Source organism: Gigantopelta aegis, chromosome 2, assembly GCF_016097555.1.
Source record: "Gigantopelta aegis isolate Gae_Host chromosome 2, Gae_host_genome, whole genome shotgun sequence".
NCBI classification, from domain to species: domain Eukaryota; kingdom Metazoa; phylum Mollusca; class Gastropoda; order Neomphalida; family Peltospiridae; genus Gigantopelta; species Gigantopelta aegis.
Window position 1 is genome coordinate 34,423,241 of NC_054700.1, and position 11,767 is coordinate 34,435,007.

The window sequence follows — 11,767 nt, forward strand, 5'->3', positions numbered from 1 at the left end:
TAACGGAAACTCTCCTAGGAGAAGGAAACCTCTAAACTCAAACAAAGTCCACTGAAGTCAAGAGTACAGAAGCTATGCATAAGCATTAGCATGGAAACCAAAAGGAAATGTCTGTACATGCACCAAGCTCTATGATCATCATCATCGAAAGTGGTCCTAATGTACGCTACAACACCAGTCGTGCTTAATGCAAAGAAAATAAATTAAAATAACACTGTCTGTTGCAAATTATTTTATTGAACATGGTATAAAAATCATAATTTGCAACTGAACAAAAAAGATTTGCAAGCAAATATATAAAGAAAACAAAGTTCAAGAATATTACACCTTTTGCGTTAACTAGATTTCTCACACATGAACCATTACTGTTTTTAATTAACTTTAAAGATCCACCATATCACAAGTAGTTGGTGCAAGATGACATGAAAATTAACAATAAATATATCTAACGAGCAGAATTTTGTTATAACAGATGCTTTAAAACATTAAAACTGCAACTTTTGTTGTGTCTAAATATGTTAAGAAATAATACATCAAAATATAAATTTCTTTACTCTTAATTTTGGCCTTAAAAATATGTTCTATGTATAAATGAATATTGTCTCATATCAGTTAATTTTTTTGTCTCATATTGGATTTACATTTTTTTTTTTCTTCTGTTTTACAACAAAATGAAAGAAACAAGTATCCAACACATATTTTATGTTTGCTGCATAGAACAAAGGTGAAATATAATAACAATAAACATGACATCACACCAAGTTACACACAAAAAAAAGCTTTTAATTGTTATATTTAACACAAACCATTATAACAAATCTGATCTCAACTCGCTCGGAAGGAAAGAAATGTTTTATTTAACGAAACACTCAACACATTTTATTTACAGTTATATGGCGTCGGACATATGGTTAAGGACCACACAGATATTGATTGAAGGAGGAAACCCACTGTCGCCACCCCATGGGCCACTCTTTTCGACTGGCAAGGGATCTTTTATATGCACCATAGACAGGATAGCACATACCACTGCCTTTGATGTACCAGTCGTGGTGCACTGGCTAGAGCGAGAAATAGCCCAATGGGCCCACTGACAGGGATCGATCGCAAACCGACCGCACATCCACCGAGCGCATTACCACTGGGCTACGTCTCATTCCGATCTCAACTTGGGTTCACCGAAAAAAGGCAAACAATACTGTCTATTTTAGATCCTAGTTATATACTACATAAAATAAAATTTTGTAAACATTTTTTTTTATATACAACTCATACAATTTTATCGGCAGATCAGTTAGTTTTTACCACTACAAATAATGCCAAACATGTTCACAAATTAAATAATTAAATAATGTCAATTGTCTTCTCAAACTGTATAACTGGTAGCTGAATGGTTAAAACCAGTGCTCTACAACTGGTGTATAAAGGCTGTGGTATGTACTATCCTGTCTGTGGGATGGTGCAAATAAAAGATCCCTTGCTGCTAATCGAAAAGAGTAGCCTCATGAAGTGGCGACAGCGGGTTTCCTCTCTCTATATTTATGTGGTCCATAACCATATGTCTGATGCCATATAACCGTAAATAAAAAAATGTGTTGAGTGCATCGTTATATAAAATATTTCCTTCGTGAATGTATAACAAAATTTTGTGTGAAGTTACTTCACGCAATTTAGTCTTCATTTTTGCAAAAAGCACTGCCAAAGATCCCTCCAAACATGAGACAATTATTAGAAGCAAGTTTATTCCCATTCTCAAGACACAATGACAAAATTATCTTACCGTATGTTAGACAACTAACAAGTGTAGGATAAAATGTGCCGAGGTTTCATTAAAATTAAACAACTTTCCTCCCCCCAAATTACATATCACCCACATTTTAACAGAAGAGAATCAATAAATATTTTAAGAACATTTCAGCTCTTCTCAATGGTCTACCCTTTACAAGACTGTTGACAGTAAAGCGTTGTTTAGGGACACTCATTTAGTTTGAGCTTGTAACATACCCTCCATGAATGTGGTTTTTGGGCATCTTTTTAAAATTTAATTTCAGATTATTATTTTTTTACAAAAAGTAGGCTGGACTTGATTTGCAATGCTAAAAAAAAGCCTTTTTAATCCAGTTTTCAGTCACATTCCAGATGACCGCACTTCTGGTTATGTGGTTTCTTAGACAGCCAACTGATCGTTCCGTTAAGTGAATCAAATTTGTAAACTTGGATTGGAGAACCTTGTGGTGTACTTGAAAACTGATTTGTTCTACACGACGTAAACAGGGATTTATTTGAATGGCATGTAAACTGAACAATCATCATTAATTATACAGTGCAAAATGACAAGCATGAATACAGGTACAAGGACAAAAATGTATTTTTGCATGAAAAGCATGAAAATACTAATGATATTTGCATGAACAGAGGCATGAAAATAAGGGGGGATAATTTGCATGAACAGAAGCATGAAAATAAGAATGTTTTTTGCATGAACAGAAGCATGAAAATAAGAATGTTTTTGCATGGACAAAGACATGAGAATAATAGGGTTTGTCCCTCAAATTTAAGACATCTGGTTGCAACCTCTAAGCTTTTCTTTTCCTTTCCCCCTCCAAGCTTCAAAACTGCAGTCGAGCAGACCTGATAGCCATCTTGTGGGGAAAGTTTAGAGGCATCCATCCATGATCGATACCAACCACTTATGGTGATGAAGTGTAAGCTTCCACGAAACATTTCGGAATTACAGATGTTCAGGTGCATTTTAGAATATTTTAAATCAGCTTTTTTCTTAATTTTAAAACAGGATGCAGAACAAGCATTGCTGATATATAAAAATATATCAAAGCTTCAGAACGAAGAATATTTATAAAGTTATCAATACATGTATAACAAATTATTTCAGTGTCTTAAATTAGGATGTGAATTTTTCTATGAAGTTGACTTCACAACACACATTCTGCTTTCAAAAGAATGTTTCTTCGGAATAGTCACAAACATAAAATAATGCATGAATCATAACACAGTTTAGCATATCTCTGAAATAGAACCAAAGATGGTAATCAAGTCTTGAAAACTCAACAGGGTTGTCCATCGTCATTCTTCTGTAATAATCTCGAGACTGTACAATATCTGTGATATCAAGTTTTCATCCAGTAAATGATGCATGTTGATTAGGCTATAGCATTGTTAGCGAGGACAAGACATTCCCGTGCAGCCTTATATTCTTCAGTTTCAGCCAAATCGTCTTCTTGTTTCTGTAAAGAAAATATTATTTAAAAAAACAAAACATGCATGATATCCAATTTTGTAATTGGCTAATTTTTTTAACACATTCTATACTAACAATAATAGAACTCAATTAATTTTTTTCCACATAATATGAAGCGGCATAACTTTTCAAATTTGTCTTCATTGTGCCATACAAAACACACTTGAATACCGGTTTAAACAATTTCACTGGACAAAGAGTTTTGGGTTTTTTAAAGCCAGGGTGGGATGTATCCTAATAATAATAATCTTCATTTAAAGACGGTTACACAAATAGTATTACTCTACATATAATGAAAATATTATTTATTTAGAAGTAATAAGAGTATTAAAGTACTAGTGTGAATGTTATGGGCATGAGACCCCCCCCCCCCCCCCCCCATCCCTATGGCATGAGACACACCCTACAATGCCTAGCGGTAAAGCATTGCCAGGTGCTCATTCAGTCAATTGGGCTATTTCATGTATAACTAAGGCTGTGGTATGTGCTATCCTTTGAGATGATGCATATAAAAGATCCCTTGGTACTAGTGAAAAAACTTTTAAGGTTTTTTTTGTAAGCCAATAACATTTTTTACTAAAATTGTAGTACCAAAAGACCCCACAGGTCTTAACATCTTAGCATCAAAACACATATTACAGAAAAGTAAATTAATAATTACAATTTCCGAGACCCTATAACCATTTTATTCCCAATGGCAATGTAAGTTTAGAAGTAATAAGGTAGAGTACTAGTGTGATGTAAAGAGCATGAGACACCCCTCCCCTCCAGCATGATACATCCCCTCCATTCGGCACGAGATGAGACACCCCTCCCTACAGCATGAGACACCCCCTCCTTACAGCATGGACACCCCCTCTCTCCGGAGAAACACCCCCTCCCTCCAGCATGAAACACCCCTCTGAGACATCCCCTCTCTCTGGTATGAGACACCCCTTCCTCCAGCATGAAACACCCCTCCTTCCGGCTTGAGACACCCCCTCCCTCCAGCATGAGACACCCCCTCCCTCCAGCATGAGACACCCCCTCTCTGCAGCATGAGACACTTCTTCCCTCCGGCTTGAGACACCCCCTCTCTCTGACATGAGACACCTCTCCCTCTGGCTTGAGACAATCCCACCCTCATGCTTGAGACACCCCTCCCTCCAGCTTGAGGAGACACCCCCTCCCTCCAGCATGACACCCCCTCCCTCCAGCATGACACCCCCTCCCTCCAGCATGACACAACCCCTCCCTCCGGCTTGAGACACCCCCTCCCTCCAGCAAAAGACACCACCTCCCTTCGACACAAGACATCCTCTCTCTCGCACGAGAAACTCTCACTAAGTCATTGGTGTAGTTTACGCACCAATATATTTTCCAGTTCATTAGTTGCCGAACCAAGTCTTCTTAATGTATCAGGAATCATCATTTTCGATTCTTCAGCAACTTCAGTCTAAGCAAGTGAAGAAAAGATTTATTATAGATATTTGTTTCACAAAAACCAGATTTAAAAACAAACAATTCAGGCAATAAAATTTCACATATGATATTATGGACTACAAAACTAGCAATGAGATATTTAAGTTACACCAAAGCAAAATTTTAATATACTTTCTTTCATTTGAAAAGGTGACAACGTGATATTATCAACCAGCCTCGGTGGTGTTGTAGTTGAGATATCGGACATAAGGCTGGTAGGTACAGGGTTCGCAGCCCGGTACTTTCTCTCTCACTAACTCGCTGTCCTGGTCAGACAGCCCAGATAGCTGAGGTGTGTGTCCAGGACAGTGTGCTTAAACCTTAATCGGATATAAGCACGAAAATAAGTTGAAATGAAAATGAAATGATATTATCATCTCAGTTGTGATGCAAGGTCGCACCTGGGCTTTTTTGTTTAATGTTTTTCTGGTTTTGATAGGTTGGCTAACCATGAGAATATACATGATGTTTAGGTGAAAAGCTTATGGAAGGGTGAGGTCTCATTATAATTTGTTCTTTGAGGGGTTTTTTTCATTCATAAACTGTGCTAGTGGGATGTGCACCACACAGTATGCTGTTTTGTGTATGGAGAGGGTGAAGAACTGATACTTCCTATTGGTAACAGAAACACATGAGTTTGTGAGAGGAGAGCTCATCTTGACCACGGTATATGGTTTCAACTCAGCCTGTAGGAGGACTTCCACTTTTATCATTTTTAATATTTACTATAGTCAGGGTTAGCTCTGCCACTCGCCAAATTCGCTAGTTGTGAATTTTAGGAACAACTGGCAAATTTTATTTTCATTTGGCGAAAAAAAAATCATGTAATAATTGGTGTTTTGTTAAAAAAATAACTCTGGGTTTTGCTTTTTTTTTTATAGATAATTTGGCGAAATGTTTTGCTTACCCAGAGCTAGCCCTGATAGTTGTCTTTTGCACTGGATGAGGAGGTGTTTAAATCAGTCACAAAATATTAAGAAATTAAATGAACTGCATAAAATTTTAAAGTAATTTAATGTAAATGTATATTTTATATCTTCAAGTTTATGGTCTTAAGCACACAAAAAACAGATCAAACATTTCACAATTTAAACAAAATTGGTTTGCACAAAACAAAATTGTGGTCATTATTAATAACAAATGTCATAATAATATTTCACTTACATCATGTACAGTAATTAATTTTTAAGACCAACAAAACCTTGAGGGTGAAAAATATTGATGACATAAATTCCAAGACAAAATGAAAAATGGGATCGTAAAATATTTGCTATTTGGTTTTTAAGCTCAAAGAATGAATGAATGAATGAATGAATGAATGTTTAACGACACCCCAGAACAAAAATACACATCGGCTATTGGGTGTCACAAATGTTAAGTATATGAAAATATTCAAGCCTAATGAAAATATATAAGATCTGTACAGCTCAACCTAATGAAGCAGCTGAACAATTGCGAGAATCGTAATACACGGTATACCTGTTTTCTTATGTCGTATTCATCTTTTTTATCAGCTTTCATCTTTTCAACCTTCTCAGCAAATTGTTTTGCTTCTTGTTCATACATAGACTTTTCTTTAGTCAATCTGTAAGTGTAACAAGCAGGGTTTCAACAATATAAAAAAGTTAGAACATAAAATATTCCCACTTTTTTTTATATACTTTCCAGAAAATAATTTTGGCACTAGTATCATTGTATCGTCTGTTGCCTTGTTTCAGTGGTTGCGTCATTTGTGCGCAACAGTACGAACATTTGAATATTTTTTTACGAATTTGACTTTTACCTGGGTAAAGTAAACAAATGTCTGTTATATTCACAGAAAAGTTCGTAAAAATAAAGTTAAAATGAGCAATGAAAAAACAAGATTGAAGTTTACCCACTCATGAACACCCAGGGCTAGCTCTGGCACTCGCCAAATTTGCCAATTACAAATTTTGAAAGCAGTTGGCAAATTTTATTTTAGCGAAATAATTCCATGTGATAACTGACATTTTTTTTGAAAATAACTGACAGTTTAATAGACAATTTGGCGACTTGTTTTGCTTACCCAGAGCTAGTCCTGACACTGTACATTTCTTAATACCTTTTTTTTCTATGATTTTGAAAGAATAAAATAAAAATTAAATATGAAAATAAAAATTAATTTTAAAAACTATTTCTGTCTGTTCTCAGCTGTACTGGTATCTGGTTTTTGAATTCACATGATTGTCACGGTGTCTGCTGGTAAAACTCTCTTTACAGATACTTGCCAAAAATATATGATCCTTATATGTTTTAACATAAATTTATCTTTCTGGATATATGTTTATATATTTATTAAAACTCAGAATGCAGCTTATATTTTTTAACCAAACAATTTTACCATTATAACCATTCATTAGCTCAACTTATAAATAATACGATTGCAAGACATCATAATTGTGACATTCATTTTCCTAAAATGTTCTGTTAACATTGTTTCTTAAGGGCTCCATTTTGTAATTTGCCATAAAATATTTTAAAAAAAAAATAAAAAAATATTGTAAGTGCATGTTTTGTTGGAACATGTTTGATAAAACATTGAAAAATGTTCTGTTGGAAAGTTTTTGCTGTAAGCTATACCACTAAATGTTTCACTCACCAAAACAGGTTAAGTAGTTAACAATATTTACTGCTGATACATGCTACAGTTCTTGACACACGTGTGGTGATCTTTGCTACATACTACATAGCAGCCAGTTTAGTGCTCATGTGAAGTGTCAAAATACTAGGGTCTCCACGAGTACTCGGGCACGGGTCGAGTCTAGCAAGACTCGAGTCCGTTCACAGGACTCGAGTACCCGTACAAGGTGGAATCAACTATAATACACTGGACAATGTAGGACAATAATTTCAGGATTAGATAATCAACGATATAAGTGACACAATAATTATAAGATCATGCACTAGTTTCTTTTTTTAAACTGGCCGTCCATCCATCATAACACTAAATATATCAACCGGTTTCTAAATGCAATACAATGACATGATTTGGCATCCATGTTCAGCCCTGGAATTAAAATGCATAATTCTATTTAACTTTATTCTTTAATCTCATCATCATCTAGTGTAAGTTTCGGGTACGGGTCGAGTTTGACCCTGGAGTACTCGAGTCCCATATTTTGGACTCGTGGAGGCCCTACAAAATACTAATAAAAAGGTAGGTACCCATGATAAATTCCTAGAATCCTACTATTAGGCCCTATGGCCATAACTTTTTTTATTTGATCATAAGGACTTTTTACGATGTGGTGTAGCTGTAGCTTACTTATAACAATCCCAGCCAGTTATAAAGTTGAAATGAAAGTTAGATGATGATTTGATGATTTTTAACAAGGGTACAAACTAAGTGCAAGATGTTTTGAACTTTTAGTCTTTGGCAAGACGCAAATCTAAAGGCTAAGTCTAGTAAGTGTGAAAGTCCAAAACCTTTGCAGCGTTTGCTTGTTATTGCAAACATTATCATCCAAATGCATACCTTTTGACAACGCCGGTCTTAATTTTAATATTTCGTATTCTTGGATCTGCCGCCGCCATGTTTCTTTTAAATTCAATTTCTTTACTTTAAGAAGCCGATCGTTCACAACTGCAACGCAGGGCAACAAACATACAGTGTATGATACACAGAAAAATGTGACCAGGCTCAAACTATCAGCCACTAAGAAAATTAGCAGCCAGTCACTAACTTTTTGCAGTCATCCGCATTGATTGCCGATCAGCGATTCGATTGGTTGAGTCTGTTATTTTCTAACCAGTATCGTAATGAATTTCGCCGCCTAGACTAGTACCCTTTCCTTCGTAGACTTTGCTAAAGAACGGATTCAAATTGATTCTCAAAGCTCTCACTTGTTCATTTGCTCATATTTGGATTATTAATTACAAATTTTCTTAATATTTTGATATATTATATTATCTTTGATATATATACATTGTTTTGCTTTTTTATCTTAACATATATAGACATATTTGTTTATTTTTTGTTGTAATCATATGTCCTCTTTTTTTCAGTTTTTCAAAATGTTCAGACCCGCTGCAGCGAGGAAATTTTATTATTTTCTAGATTGTAGCCGGGCCTTTTACCAGAGGACCAGACGATGTGCAGTAATGAAAAAAGGAGACCATCCATTATTTGGGTTACATATCCATAATTTATTACTTCATAATCAGACCTATTATAATTTAATTTAGTGTTATTATCATGCCAATTATTCTTTAATTTATTATTTTAAAAGCAATTCTTGGAACAAAAATAATTTCTAATTATTTCTAAGAAACCAGAAATCAATAATTAATACAATCTGTGACAACAGTATTCTTTCTATTTTTAAAGAAACTTTACTCCTGTATTTACTTAATTATTATTATGTAATAAAAAAATTTGTCCCAAGTTTTATTATTACAAAACACAAACATTTATTTTTGGTACATAACTTTATTAATAAATATGTTTATTGAGTTAAAATTAAGAATAATCACTTTTAATTTCAGATTTCCAGATTATAACGGACCACAGAACTTTCCCGAAGAATGGCCACAACTTAAAGAAACTGTGAGGATAGTGTCACGATCTACAGTTGTACCTTTACTGGTAATATTTCAAATATCACTAAAATTCTGATTTTACAATACCGAGCATTCGAAAAGTGAGCCAGATGTTTCCATTTATAATAACGTTGATGGTTTGTAAGTATCACAGTAAGTGAATAACTAGAATATATTAACAAATCCCTGTCAACCTTCCCAGTATTTCAAATATGTTGTTTTAATGTGGGCTAAAATTCCAATTTTACAATACCTAGCATATCAAAAGTGACCCATGTTTCCATCAATACTAAAGTCTATGGAAACCACTGCTATAGATTTCTATGTTTCACACTAAGTGTATAATTAGAATATATAAACAAATCTTTGTCAACCTTCCCAGTTTTAAAAATATACTTCTCTAACTTAGGCTAAAATTCTGATTTTACAATACCAAACATAGGAAAGGTGAACCCCATATTTCCATCTATACTAAAGTCTATGGAAACCACTGCTATTGGTTTCTAAGTATCACACTAAGTGTATAACTAGAATATGTAAACAAATCCCTGTCAACCTTCCCAGTTTTTTATATATATTTTTTTAACTTGGGCTAAAATTACAATTTTACAGTGCCGAGCATACGAAAAGTCACCCCCATGTTGCCATCTATACTAAAGTCGATGGAAACCACTGCTATTGGTTTCTAAGTATCACACTAAGTGTATAACTAGAATATGTAAACAAATCCCTGTCAACCTTCCTATTTTTTAAAATATATTTGTTTAACTTAGGCTAAAATTACAATTTTACAGTGCCGAGCATACGAAAAGTCACCCCCATGTTGCCATCTATACTAAAGTCGAAGGAAACCACTGCTATTGGTTTCTAAGTATCACACTAAGTGTATAACTAGAATATGTAAACAAATCCCTGTCAACCTTCCTATTTTTTTAAATATATGTTTTTAACTTGGGCTAAAATTCCTATTTTACAATGCCGAGCGTACATGTTGCCATCACTTAGTGTGATACATAGAAACCAATAGCAGTGGTTTCCATCGACTTTAGTATAGATGGCAACATGGGGGTCACTTTTCGTATGCTCGGCATTGTAAAATAGGAATTTTAGCCCAAGTTACAAAATTATATTAACAAAACTGGGAAGGTTGACAGGGATTTGTTTACATATTCTAGTTGTACCCTTTGTGTGATACATAGAAACCAATAGCAGTGGTTTCCATCGACTTTAGTATAGATGGCAACATGGGGGTGACTTTTCGTATGCTCGGCACTGTAAAATTGGAATTTTAGCCTAAGTTAAAAAAATATATTAAAAAAAATAGGAAGGTTGACAGGGATTTGTGTACATATTCTAGTTATACACTTAGTGTGATACATAGGAACCAATAGCAGTGGTTTCCATCGACTTTAGTATAGATGGAAAGATGGGGGTGACTTTTAATATCTCCGGCATTGTAAAATCGGAATTTTAGCCCAAGTTAAAAAAAAAAATATAAAAAACTGGGAAGGTTGACAGGGATTTGTTTACATATTCTAGTTATACACTTAGTGTGATACTTAGAAACCAATAGCAGTGGTTTCCATCGACTTTAGTATAGATGGCAACATGGGGGTGACTCTTCGTATGCTCAGCATTGTAAAATTGGAATTTTAGCCCAAGTTAAAAAAATATATTTAAAAAACTGGGAAGGTTGACAGGGATTTGTTTACATATTCCAGTTATACACTTAGTGTGATACTTAGAAACCAATAGCAGTGGTTTCCATCGACTTTAGTAGAGATGGAAACATGGGGGTTACTTTTCGTATGCTCCGTATAATAAAATAGGAATTTTAGCTAAAGTTAGAGAACTGTATTTGAAAAAGTGGGAAGCTTGACAGGGATTTATTTATATATTTTAGTTATACACTTAATGTTACACTTAAAAATCAATAGCAGGGATTTGTATCGACTTTTAGTAGCCCTATAGATGGAAACATCATTTAACATGGGGATTACTGTTGTTTGCTCAGCTGTGTAAAATCGTAATTTTAATGTTTGAAAAGTATATTTAAAAAAGTGGGCATATTGAAATGGGTATGTATACCGTACCAGAACTTAGGAAATACAGAGGTTTCTACTAAATTTAGCATAATTCATTAATAAAGTTTAAAAATTAAAAAAATGGCGGTAAACATTCACATAAATGTGTTAGTTTTTAACGTAGAGACCGTAATGTAACGTAGAGACCGTAATTTTACTAATTTAATGCACCTAAGATTGAAGACAAAACTGTAATACATCTTCTATGTGTAATACTATATTAATGTACGAATAAAAATGTTAATTGTCATTAGTACTACCCTTGTTTACCTATGCTGTAGCCTGTAAGTGTATTAATAATCTCTTAGTGGCTGCTAGAAGATATAGGAAGTACTGAAAATAACATACCAATCGATAAATGTGAACACTAACAAAGACTATTTTGTCTGCATGAAATGACTGC

The 11,767-nt window shown here is 34.3% G+C and overlaps 1 protein-coding gene and 1 long non-coding RNA gene across 2 annotated transcripts in view; one reads left to right on the forward strand and one right to left on the reverse strand.

Moving 5' to 3' along the window:
- Positions 1 to 2,081: 2,081 nt before the first annotated feature.
- Positions 2,082 to 8,410, reverse strand: LOC121384299 (tubulin-specific chaperone A-like). The gene is made up of 4 exons (XM_041514624.1): positions 8,217 to 8,410; positions 6,200 to 6,305; positions 4,608 to 4,694; positions 2,082 to 3,245 (listed from the first exon to the last, which is right to left on the reverse strand). The coding sequence occupies exons 1-4, from the start codon at positions 8,273 to 8,275 to the stop codon at positions 3,162 to 3,164; spliced, it is 336 nt and encodes a 111-aa protein (XP_041370558.1). The 5' UTR covers positions 8,276 to 8,410; the 3' UTR covers positions 2,082 to 3,161.
- A 372-nt stretch (positions 8,411 to 8,782) lies between these two features.
- The window catches only part of LOC121377945, a 5,324-nt gene continuing 2,339 nt past the window's right edge, over positions 8,783 to 11,767 (forward strand). The window contains exons 1-2 of the long non-coding RNA XR_005958663.1: positions 8,783 to 8,871; positions 9,227 to 9,326. This is a non-coding gene — a long non-coding RNA (uncharacterized LOC121377945). The remainder of the gene's footprint in view (positions 8,872 to 9,226; positions 9,327 to 11,767) is intronic.

Excerpts from the sequence above, each read along its gene's own strand:
- LOC121384299 (XM_041514624.1), bottom strand. The coding sequence starts at position 8,275 with ATGGCGGCGGCAGATCCAAGAATACGAAATATTAAAATTAAGACCGGC. Across the intron at positions 6,306-8,216 it reads AAGACCGGCGTTGTCAAAAG|ATTGACTAAAGAAAAGTCTA; the intron begins GTATGCATTTGG and ends TTACACTTACAG. Across the intron at positions 4,695-6,199 it reads AATACGACATAAGAAAACAG|ACTGAAGTTGCTGAAGAATC; the intron begins GTATACCGTGTA and ends TCACTTGCTTAG.